Source organism: Cyprinus carpio, chromosome A22 (genome assembly GCF_018340385.1).
Source record: "Cyprinus carpio isolate SPL01 chromosome A22, ASM1834038v1, whole genome shotgun sequence".
Classification (NCBI taxonomy): Eukaryota; Metazoa; Chordata; class Actinopteri; order Cypriniformes; family Cyprinidae; genus Cyprinus; species Cyprinus carpio.
In genome coordinates, this window is record NC_056593.1 from 21,180,134 (window position 1) to 21,193,310 (window position 13,177).

The 13,177-nt window shown below is 40.4% G+C and overlaps 1 protein-coding gene across 1 annotated transcript; it reads left to right on the plus strand.

The window, feature by feature from the left end:
- Nucleotides 1-8,489: 8,489 nt before the first annotated feature.
- Nucleotides 8,490-12,509, plus strand: LOC122134931 (ribosome-binding protein 1-like). The gene is made up of 3 exons (XM_042712224.1): nt 8,490-8,651; nt 8,748-8,887; nt 9,596-12,509. The coding sequence occupies exons 2-3, from the start codon at nt 8,763-8,765 to the stop codon at nt 12,405-12,407; spliced, it is 2,937 nt and encodes a 978-aa protein (XP_042568158.1). The 5' UTR covers nt 8,490-8,651; nt 8,748-8,762; the 3' UTR covers nt 12,408-12,509.
- The last annotated feature ends 668 nt before the right edge of the window (nt 12,510-13,177 follow it).

The window sequence follows — 13,177 nt, forward strand, 5'->3', positions numbered from 1 at the left end:
AACCACAGAAACCACTTCATCATGTTCATTCAAATGAGTTATAAGCAGAAAGTGTAAGCGAATCTGCCACTTCAAGCATTTGACTCAGCAATGCACAAATGTTTGCTGTGAAACAAAATTATAATTGCTTAGAAGAAAACTACTTATAGGCTACGTTCACACTGCAGGCTGAAACGACCCAATTCCGATTTTTTTGCCTCTATGCAACCTGTATCTGATCTTTTCATGACAGTCTGAACGACACAGATCCGATCTTTTCAAATGTGACCCAGGCCACTTGGGTATGTGGTCCTGAATCCGATACGTATCCGATCTTTTGAAATGCGACCTCCGTCTGAACAGCCAGGCCACATGTATCCGACCCGTACGTCAGTGATACGCTACAAACGTCATAATTCTGCGTTGAAGTAGGCGGGAACGAGAAGATAGAAGCCACTCACATCAGTATCTCACCACTCCTGGCTGCGACTCTGCACCCACATGTTTCTCTGTACCGACATTGCTAACACTGCTCCACAAAACGCCATGGCCAAAAACCTTGCTCTCCTCCTTCTTTTTAATTTTCTTCTTAAAACGAGAAGATTGTAATTGTGCTGGCTCCGTTGGGAAAAATACCTTTAATATTGCAAAAAGAGCTCCGCTGTTGCCTACACTGTTGTTGACATCCATGTTTAACGCTAGCTACTTCCGCAAACAACGAGTGACGTCGTTGGACGTTGAGTACTCTTCTGCGCATGCGGGTCACTTCTGGGTCATTTCACGTTCACACAGGAGATCACAAAAGGTCGCATTTAATTGAAAATGTGAACGGCCTTGCAAAAAAATCTAATTTTTTCAAAAAATCGGAATTGAGCATTAAGCCCTGCAGTGTGAACATAGCCTATGTTACCAAAAGGGTCAAAAGACTAATTAAATTCAAATCTTGATCACAATCATGGTGGCATCATGGATAAATTTGAAAATGCCGCATTTGCGTTTTCGTGTGTACAGCGAATCTGTATATTTTCTGAAACGATGAAGTCATCAGCCCACATCTCACCCCTAGTCAGACACCGCTACGTCACATAACAGCAACAAAAACATGAACAAACACTGAACGATTGTCTTTTTATTGACTAACATTAACACTGATTAATAAATGAATTGTTCCATGTTCATTTGTATACCACGTGCAAGGCATAGTCCAAGTCTTCTTCTCCATTTTTAGTGTATCTCTGTGGCAGAATTACAGCACCACATACTGGTCTGGCATGTATACTACATCGTTTTGTGTTGGTTTTGTGGTTTCGTGTGGACGCAGACATTTCTTGAGACAAGGAAAAAGAAAAAAAAAAGATCGGATAGGGAAAGCTCTGGTTTCGTGTGGACGCAGCCTTAATGTCTTCTTTTTTCAGTTAATTTCATCCAAGGCTGTAGATGATGTCAGTTATAGTTCTTGTGTTTTTCTTTTCTGCAGTGATGCTGCTTGTTAACAGCAGTTGTTCATGACTAATACACAATAATCATTTAATTAGTCACTTAGTAATCTCATTAACTTTAACTCTTTGAGGACTTGGGATTTGACTTGAGACTTAAAAGGAATGACTTGGTCATGACATGGCATGGCGTGATTGGCTGCCAAAAAATAAAAATAAAAACATTAATCTAGGTTTTATACATTTAAGCTGTATTTGTTTGTATTTATTTGTTTATTTTAGAGCTCTTTATGGGCTACTATATAAAATATAAAAACTGAAACTGCTCTCCATCGAGTGCTATTCTACTCAGAATTACACATTTTAACACACATTGTGCATTATGCCATCAACACACTCTGTGTATGTGTTTTTTTAACACATCTCTTTTTGCAGTGAGCAAGTTTAATTAGCATATGCCCACCTTTCATTTCAGTTTTGTGCATACAGTGGAAAATGACATACTTAAACTTGTTTCATTTTATGAATGCTAGATTATAGACATTTAGACACTTTTGGTGAATTAAAAGCAAGAAGTAATGTAACTGAAATTAAAACAACATTACAGAAGCTTAAATATATTGTAAAAAATAAAATAAAGTAAAATTAATTAAGCAGTTAACTCAAGCAAAAACGTTCCACGGTCTCAGTGTTGCCAGTTAAGATGTTCTAAAAAGGCTATTTCAAAATACTACATAAACTTCATGGGCTAATACACAGTCATTAACTTTTACCTCTATATTGATATTTTTTTCTGCTCCTTTTCTTGGCGTCGCTTCCTGCCTTGTACCCCTGATAATTTTCTTTTTTCACTCATTTTTTAGAAATGATACTTTAACACATAAGAAAATGTGCTAAAGTATCATTTAGAAATGATACTTTAGCACATAAATGGCAAAACTATTTTAACTGCGTGCGCCATGCATAATTAATGTATTATGATGATGTATTATAGGTCATGACACAGAAAGTGTTTAGATAAGTTCAACATGACATGTTGTAACATCTTATTTTTTGTTGATGTCAATTTTATTTTATTCTGAAATTATTTTAATCAGTCCGATGATCGATCAGTACTAAAATTATGTTAACTGTCAGAAATTATTTTGCTTAATTATGGGTGTAGGAGCGCACGGGGCACAATAGTCACAAGAGGGCGCACTTTTCCTGCGGCGCTCCCCAGTCATTTTGCGCCCTAGGCTACATAGGCCACTGCCTAATGTCGCCTATGCCACGGGCCGGTCCTGGTAACTGCGTTGCAATTTTAGAGGTTTATGTAAAACAACATGATTTCTTTTGGCTCACCAGTTCCTACGCAGTTTAAATAAGTAGTAATTTGCAGGTCTGGAAAACCTGTGGGGAAAAAAAAATAGAACAGAGTATGGAAAAATATTTGTGGTTTTGCTATTTGCCCTATTCGGTGTTCTAAAATATAAAATTAATAATTTCTAAAAATACGTTTATCATACAGGTAGGAAGATTTCATGACAAACATTTAGTGATCATTTGAACACGACAGAATTATGCAGAATTCTTTAAACGAGTCTTTTTTTAACTTCACTAAACAAATATGTAGACCTAGTAGAAAATGTATCTGTATTTAAGTTGATTATTAGCCTACTCATGACAGAGAGCTGGTTTGGTTTTTGAGAGACAGAGACGCGCAGAGATGGCAGCGCAGCTGTTTGATTGTTGACTGGCGATTGCGCTATGCTTATTCATTTGTGTATCATATCATATCATTTTCATGCAAAATAACAGATTTTATTTTAATGGTTGCTTTCTTTTATTTTAAATTGTAGTCAAAACTCTGTAAAATTACCAACAGTATCTGTAAATTAACAAATTGGCTGTTATTTTAAGTATTATGACATTAACAATACATAACAGTAATTCACTTTTTTTTTTTAATACAGAAATAGTACTATATTTTTTTATACAGTATTCCAAAGAAATAATCAGTAATTAATCAATAAAAAACTGTTAAATGGCTGGCAGCCAAAAAAAAAGGTAACCACAAAAACACAATGGTAACTACAAAAACTTCAACATTATAGAAACATTTTTAAATGTCAAACATAACAGCATTAAACACTAACAGGTCTTTCCCTTTCCCAATGAAAACAAATAAATCACTTAATTTCAACATTTAATGTATTCTCCTTATCCAGTCCTATGCAAAGCATGCTGGGAACTAGAATTGCCTGCCTAGAAAAAAAAAAAAAAAAAAAAAAAAATGGTCAAATGACTGGCAGCAGTGGCTACCAAAAAAAAAAAAAAAAAAAAAAACAACTTAAAATTAAAGTAAATATACTAATTTAAATAAACTGAAAAAAAAAAAAAACACTGTTATTTTACAGGAATTTACTAAATTATTATGACCAAACACCATCACCTTTTAAAAATATATAAAAAAAAATGTCAAATGACTGGCTGCAGCGGCTTCCAAACAAAAACCATAAAATTAAAGTAAAATATCCTAATTTAAATAATATTTATTATGACCAAACACCATCAAATTTTGAAAACTTTCTGTTGAAAAAAAAAAAAAAAAAAAAAAATGCTCAAATGACTGGCAGCAGCGGCTGCTAAACAAAAATCATAAAATTAAATATCCTAATTTAAATAAACTTACAAAAACACTGTTATTTTACAGGAATTTACTAAATTATTATGAACAAACACCAGCAGCTGCCAAACAAAAACCATAAAATTAAAGTAAAATATCCTAATTTAAATAAATCGAAAAGTACCGTTATTTTACCGTTATTTTATTTTTCTGAATTCTTATGACGAAACACCTTCACCTTTAAAATAATAAATAAATAAATAAATAAATAAATAAATAAATAAAATAAAATGGTCAAATGAATGGCAGCAGCAGCTGCCAAAAAACAAACAAACAAACAAACAAAAAGACGTAAAATTAATGTAAATCGTAATTTGGATAAACTGGAAAACACTTATTTTATTATTTCTCTATTTTACAGGTATTTTCACAGGCATTTCTTTAAAATGTGCCTAAAAAGGCATACCCAATTAGTAAATTGCACATGGTTTTGGTCTCTTTTGAAAGGTACAGTATCTAACAGAAGTGAGTACACCCCTCACATTTTTGTAAATATTTTATTATATCTTTTTTTATGTGACAACACTGAAGAGATGACACTTTGCTACAATGTAAAGTAGTGAGTGTACAGCTTGTATAACAGTGTAAATTTGCTGTCCCCTCAAAATAACTAAACACACAGCCATTAATGTCTAAACTGCTGGCCACAAAAGTGAGTACACCCCTAAGTGAAAATGTCCAAATTGGGCCCAAAGTGTCCATATTTTGGGTGGCCACCATTATTTTCCAGCACTTCCTTAAACCTCTTGGACATGGAGTTCACCAGAGCTTCACAGGTTGCCACTGGAGTCCTCTTCCACTCCTCCATGACAACATCACAGAGCTGGTGAATGTTAGAGACCTTGCGCTCCTCCACCTTCAGTTTGAGGATGCCCCACAGATGCTCAATAGGGTTTAGGTCTGGAGACATGCTTGGCCAGTCCATCACCTTTACCCTCAGCTTCTTTAGTAAGGCAGTGGTCGTCTTGGAGGTGTGTTTGGGGTCATTATCATGTTGGAATACTGACCTGCGGCCCAGTCTCCGAAGGGAGGGGATCATGCTCTGCTTCAGTATGTCACAGTACGTGCTGGCAGCATTCATGCAGTCCCAGCCCTCATGCACTTTATTTAAATTAGAATATTTTACATTAATTTTAGGGTTTTTGTTTGGCAGCCATAGCTGACAGTCATTGACCATATTTTTTTATTTTTTTTTACGCTTTTTATTTATTTATTTTTTGACAGTGTATAAGGTTTATATCATTGCCTTTTAAATATACACAAATAGTAGAACGTGTATGATGTATTATTTTAGGTAATATTAGGCCTATACTCTCGCCAATCTCTGATGTCTGAGAGATGCATGGAGTGGCAACGGCAAGGCAGTGTTTGATTTGTAAAGTTCATAAAGTTTACATTCATTCACTTCACATACTCATTGAGTGTATTTAGAAGTTTGTGTAAAATATCACGTTGATCCCCTGGCTCACCTGTGAATCTAGCAAACACTAGACTGTGCTGCAGCCTCAGCCAAATTGTTGGGCAGAATTTGTGAGTATAACACTATGAGAATGGTGTGATGTCACTGTGATCATCGCACGATCTCACGTGTTGACTGGGTTGTTATGTGTAGCTTGAGGCTAATTATAGCTATAATGGACCTCTAATCATGTGCGATTAAATAACAAATTTGTCAAAAAAATTCACAATATAGGAAGGACATGTTTTATTTTCTAGGAAGTCGGTTAATAATAGGTGGGTAAATGTATATACAGCTCTGGAAAAAATGAAGGGACCACTGCAAAATTACTAGTTTCCCTGGTTTTACTATTTATAGGTATGTGTTTGAATTAAATGATCATTTTTGTTTTATTATAAAAATTAATGGATATTTTTTCTACTTAATTAATTATTAAAGTATTGCAATTTATTGCATTTTTTTGTAGTTTATTAAAAATTTTTGAGATATTTATATAAACAACAACAACAACAAATGCAGTATTTTCAGACCTCAAATAATGCAAAGTAAACAAGTTCATATTAATTTTTAAACAACACAATACTAATGGTTTACCTTAGTAAGAGTTCAGAAATCAATATTTGGTGGAATAACCCTGATTTTCAATCATAGCATTCATTGCCACCAGTCTTTGCTCATGTGTGACTTTATGCCAATCCTGGTGCAAAAATTCAAGCAGCTCATCTTTTTTGATGGCTCGTGACCATGCATATTCCTCTTGATCACATTCCAGAGGTTTTCATTGTGGTTCAGGTCTGGAGATGGTGCTGGCCATGACAGGGTCCGGATCTGGTGATCCTCCATCCACACTTTGATTGGCCTGGCTTTGAAGCATGGAGCATTGTCCTGGTGAAAAAACAAAAAAACAAAAAAAACAATCCTCAGAATGCATGAACAATGATGGTAGACCTGCAAAATTGACAGCAGAACAGAGAACAAAATTGAAGAGTGCATAATGAAAAGTTTGGGAACTACATTAAGGAAAGAGTATTTATTTGCAATGCAAAGAGTTGTTATCAACACTATTTTTGTAATTAAGAAAAAATTTAGCAGAATTTTTATTTGCAATCTTTTATTTTTGTAATTACAATATTATTAATTTTGCTCTTAAACACAGTACACTTGATTGCAAAAAAAGACAAAAAAGTAACTCCATATCTCTATCACTCGCTTGATTTCCAGGATATTGTATATTATTTGCATACATCAGGGAGCTGCTAACAATATGTGGGAGAATCCTGACCTACTGGGAGAGGTGAAATTTCCATCAGTCACATTTGAAATTTCTACAATTAAAAAAATTTAGTGCCGCTGGTACTTTCTGCTGCTCAGAGTTTATTGAGTTTATATTTGCAGATAGATGCTCCCATATAAATTTGAATGTATGCACCGTACACACATATACACACATTCACACAGTGAGTTATGGCAAATTTTTAGTTCCCAGCATGCTTTGATCCTGACTGTTAAAGGAGAGTAAAAATGTTCAAAATAAGTGTTATTTCATGTGTTTTTGCTCAATATTAATATAGGGGAAGATCTGTTAGTGTTTAATGTTGTATAATTTTGAAATGTAAAAGTGTTTCTGGTATGTGTCATTTTGTGTGGGTACCATTGTGCAGAAGAGTACAGTAGAAGAGCCTGCGGTTAGGATGACGATTGGCCAAACACCATTAAATTATGTTACTTTATTTGAAAAAAAAAAAAAAAATTAAATATATACATATATACATACATATATATATATATATATATATATATATATACTATATATATATATATATATATATATAGTTGTGTAATTTTTTTTTATTTTAGCACAGTGATAGTCTGTTAACTAACACCGTGTCTACACCAGATGTGAGTGGCTATAGAACTCATTATAATCAGTGATGCTGTCTACACTGGGTGGTGTGCGGCATGACAAATCCCCGACAGAAAACTGCTGCTGCATTCTATTTATGACGTGCACAAATTGCAAATGATTTTCAACAGCCGATTTGTTGCGTCCAGTGTAGACAGACTTTAGCTGTTTAAGTGTTTAGTATGAGCAGGTGTGCTTATGCTATTGAAAACTATATTTTAAAATATGAAACATATCTTAATTATAAATATAATAAATATACATGTCCATATATGTGTGCACATACTACATAAGTAAATGTGTTTAATATATTTTTAACACATTGAGTACCATATCTTATCTATATATTATAAAGTATTTTACTGAATATAAAATTAGATGAAAAGTGGCAATTCCTTATGTATTATTCAATATATTGTAATATATTAACACAATATATTATTCTGTATAAATTATAATATACTGTTATAATATCGTTTAATATATTGATCATTCATATATTAGAAAATATATTTTCTTTGCGTAAGGGTGCGTAGTGGTGCATACCGGCAAACTTCGACCATTGACCATTACGCAATGTTGAGCTCCCTCCACATCAGTAGCACTTACATGTACCAAACTTAACTGTTTTCCCCCTATTTTAATGAGGTTTGTTAATATATTATTCAGCTTATTTTATTCCGAAAAATAAATTATTTATGGAGCAATAAAATAGATATCTAATGTGTTATATATATATATATATATATGTATGTATATATATATATATATATATATATATATATATATATATATATATATATATATATATATGTGTGTGTGTGTGTGTGTGTGTGTGTGTGTGTGTGTGGTGTGTGTTAAAAAAATGAAACAAGTATTCTGAACCTGGCCTTATTCCATTTTCAGATTTCTGTTCTGGAAATGTATATAAATTAGTGCATGTTCAATTAGTTAATGCATCATTTTTATATTTAAATGTAACATTTCAGAAAACTTGTATTATAAAATGATTGTCTTAATGTACTGTGACTGATCAACTGGGAAAAGTATGGTTATAAATTTTATACAACTTCATTAAGTCCTTCAGATTTTTCAAGCTCTATAGTTCTGAATAAATGTTTCTTTCTTTAGCGGTATGGATTCTGTAAGTCCTACAGGGTTGGAAATGAAGAACCAGAAGTGGAATGTGAGATTTATAAAGCTCAGGTATATCTCTCTATAACTTACTCTTCATTCAGACCAGTCACACCAAGTTATTTTGTCCTGACAAAGCTGTATTGCCTTTGTTCTAATTATTTCCAGAACACAACTCATCCAATGAAACACCCTGCTCAGTCAAGAAAAGACTGTAAATTCCATGGCTTTCCACCCCCCCACTTTCCAGGACATAACCTGCCTCACCCAGAACATGCAAGCCATGAGGACAAGGGCAGGGACAAAAGGCCTGACCGAGGGGGCCGTCCAGGACACGCAAGCCATGAGGACAGGGACAAGAGGCCTGACCGAGGGGGCCGTCCTGGACACGCAAGCCATGAGGGCAGGGACAGGGACAAGAGGCCTGACCGAGGGGGCCGTCCAGGACATGCAAGCCATGAGGACAAGGACAGGGACAAGAGGCCTGACCGAGGGGGCCGTCCAGGACATGCAAGCCATGAGGACAGGGACAGGGACAAGAGGCCTGACCGAGTGGGCCGTCCAGGACACGCAAGCCATGAGGGCAGGGACAGGGACAAGAGGCCTGACCGAGGGGGCCGTCCAGGACACGCAAGCCATGAGGACAAGGACAGGGACAAGAGGCCTGACCGATGGGGCCGTCCAGGACATGCAAGCCATGAGGAGAAGGACAGGGACAAAAGGCCTGACCGAGGTGGCCGTCCAGGACACGCAAGCCATGAGGAGAAGGACAGGGACAAGAGGCCTGACCGAGGGGGCCGTCCAGGACACGCAAGCCATGAGGACAAGGACAGGGACAAGAGGCCTGACCGAGGGGGTCGTCCAGGACACGCAAGCCATGAGGACAGGGACAGGGACAAGAGGCCTGACCGAGGGGGCCGTCCAGGACACGCAAGCCATGAGGACAAGGACAGAGACAAAAGGCCTGACCGATGGGGCCGTCCAGAAAATGCGAGCCATGAGGACAGGGACAAGAGGCCTGACCGAGTGGGCCGTCCAGGACACACAAGCCATGAGGACAGGGACAAGAGGCCTGACCGAGTGGGCCGTCCAGGACACACAAGCCATGAGGACAGGGACAGGGACAAGAGGCCTGACCGAGGGGGCCATCCAGGACACGCAAGCCATGAGGACAAGGACAGGGACAAAAGGCCTGACCGAGGGGGCCATCCAGGACACGCAAGCCATGAGGACAAGGACAGGGACAAAAGGCCTGACCGAGGGGGCCGTCCAGGACACACAAGCCATGAGGACAAGGACAGAGACAAAAGGCCTGACCGAGGGGGCCGTCCAAAAAATGCGAGCCATGAGGACAAGGGCATGGATAAACGGCCTGACCGAGTGGGCCGTCCAGGACACACAAGCCATGAGGACAGGGACAAGAGGCCTGATCGAGGGGGCCGTCCAGGACACACAAGCCATGAGGACAAGGACAGGGACAAGAGGCCTGACCGATGGGGCCGTCCAGGACATGCAAGCCATGAGGACAAGGACAGGGACAAGAGGCCTGACCGAGGGGGCCGTCCAGGACACGCAAGCCATGAGGACAAGGACAGGGACAAAAGGCCTGATCGAGGGGGCCGTCCAGGACATGCAAGCCATGAGGACAAGGGCAGGGACAAAAGGCCTGACCGAGGGGGCCGTCCAGGACACGCAAGCCATGAGGACAAGGACAGAGACAAAAGGCCTGACCGATGGGGCCGTCCAGAAAATGCGAGCCATGAGGACAAGGGCAGGGACAAAAGGCCTGACCGAGGGGGCCGTCCAGGACACGCAAGCCATGAGGACAAGGACAGAGACAAAAGGCCTGACCGAGGGGGCCAGCCAGAAAATGTAAGCCATGAGGACAAAGGCAGGGACAAAAGGCCTGACCGAGGGGGCCGTCCAGGACATGCTAGCCATGAGGACAAGGGCAGGGATAAAAGGCCTGACCAAGGGGGCCGTCCAGATCATGCAAGCAATGAGGACAAGGGCAGAGACAAAAGGCCTGACCGAGGGGGCCGTCCAGAGCGCACAAGCAAGGAGGACAAGGATAGGGACAAAAAGCCTGACCAAGGGGGCCGTCCAGAACACGCAAGACTTGAGGACAAGGGTAGGGACAAAAGTCCTGACCAAGGAGGCCGTCCAGAACATGGAGGCAATGAGGACAAGGGCAGGGACAAAAGTCCTGAACAAGGGGGCCGTCCAGAACGCACAAGCAAGGAGGACAAGGATAGGGACAAAAAGCCTGACCAAGGGGGCCGTCCAGAACACGCAAGACATGAGGACAAGGGTAGGGACAAAAATCCTGACCAAGTGGGCCGTCCAGAACACGGAGGCAATGAGGACAAGGGCAGTGACAAAAGGCCTGACCAAGGGGGCCGTCCAGAACATGCAAGCAATGAGGACAAGGGCAGAGACAAAAGACCTGACCGAGGGGGCCGTCCAGGACACACAAGCCATGAGGACAAGGAGAGGGACAAGAGGCCTGACCAAGGGGGCCGTCCAGGACACGCAACCCATGAGGACAAGAACAGGGACAAGAGGCCTGACCGAGGGGGCCGTCCAGAGCGCACAAGCAAAGAGGACAAGGATAGGGACAAAAAGCCTGACCAAGGGGGCCGTCCAGAACACGGAGGCAATGAGGACAAGGGCAGTGACAAAAGGCCTGACCAAGGGGGCCGTCCAGAACATGCAAGCAATGAGGACAAGGGCAGAGACAAAAGACCTGACCGAGGGGGCCGTCCAGAACGCGTAGGCCATGAGGACAAGGGCAGTGACAAAAGGCCTGACCAAGGGGGCCGTCCAGAACACGCAAACAATGAGGACAAGGGCAGAGACAAAAGGCCTGACCAAGGGGGCCGTCCAGAACAGGCAAGCAATGAGGACAAGGGCAGAGACAAAAGGCCTGACCGAGGGGGCCATCCAGGACATGAAAACCTTGAAGACAAGGGCAGGGACAAAAAGCCTGACCAAGGGGGCCGTCCAGAGCGCACAAGCAAAGAGGACAAGGATAGGGACAAAAAGCCTGACCAAGGAGGCCGTCCAGAACACGCAAGACATGAGGACAAGGGTAGGGACAAAAGTCCTGACCAAGGGGGCCGTCCAGAACATGGAGGCAATGAGGACAAGGGCAGGGACAAAAGTCCTGAACAAGGGGGCCGTCCAGAACGCACAAGCAAGGAGGACAAGGATAGGGACAAAAAGCCTGACCAAGGGGGCCGTCCAGAACACGCAAGACATGAGGACAAGGGTAGGGACAAAAATCCTGACCAAGTGGGCCGTCCACAACACGGAGGCAATGAGGACAAGGGCAGGGACAAAAGGCCTGACCAAGTGGTCCGTCCAGAACACTCAGGCAATGAGGACAAGGGCAGGGACAAAAGTCCTGACCAAGGGGGCCGTCCAGAACGCACAAGACATGAGGACAAGGGCAGGGGGTGGACTGGCAGGGGTTGGGGGTGGGGTTACAAAAGGCCTGACCAAGGGGGCCGACCAAAACATGCAAGCCATGAGGACAAGGGCAGGGACAAAAGGCCTGACCGATGGGGCCGTCCAGAACATGCAAGCCATGAGGACAAGGGCAGGGACAAAAGGCCTGACCGAGAGGGTCGTCCAAAACACACAAGCCATGAAGACAAAGGCAGGGACAAAAGGCCTGAGGGCCGTCCTGAGTTCCCATACCGTGGCTTTGTAAAAATACCCCCCTCTATTTATCCAATCTGTCCCTTCCTTCCACCATGTCTCTGCCAGGACCCTTCAGATCATGTACCTCCTTCTCCTCCTCCTCCTCCTCCTCCTCCTCAGTAACTAACACTAAAATCTGCTGAGGATCACTTGACATTCAAAACTGAACAACATAAGAGTGTAAATGCCTCCAGAATGTTCAGTCCAATAAATATTCTTTACTGACCTCTTTGGTTGAGTGACAATGGTCTCAAAACACAGCTGAATAGTTATAGTTTTGTAATGGGTATTACAATATTACAAAACTACTGTGACAAGAAAATCAAATCATGTATAACTCTAAATAAAAGTGGGGATACTCAAAAAGGAAGTATCAAAGAACAATCTAACAAAACAGAAGATATGAAAACATCAACAAACATACAACATAATATGTGAAAACATCAACCACTGTACATTGACTGGGCTCATATAGTGAGCAATCCAATTTCCCTAAATCTTATTTCAAAATATCAAGAAAACATACTGTAACTTTTGTCCTTAGTCCAAAAAGACCATTTGCTGTAGTGATAAACATCAATACACAATCAGCCACATTTACAGTCACAAAGAGAAAGCAGCATGGATGCTATTTTTTTTTATTTTATTAAAAGTATAATATATTAATAATATATTATTTAAAGTTAGTCTTTTTTTTTTCTTTAAGACTGGTCATCATTTTTTAAGTTTATGCTGCTGGCCCCTGATCTTAACAGTAATGATGTAATTCAATGTGAGCAGCACATTTTGGTGTGCATTGTTGGAATATAACAGACATCGCCACACACTTAAATGTGGTTGAGTTTAAAACTAAATTAGACAGAAAACTTAACAATATAGTATATAATATAGAA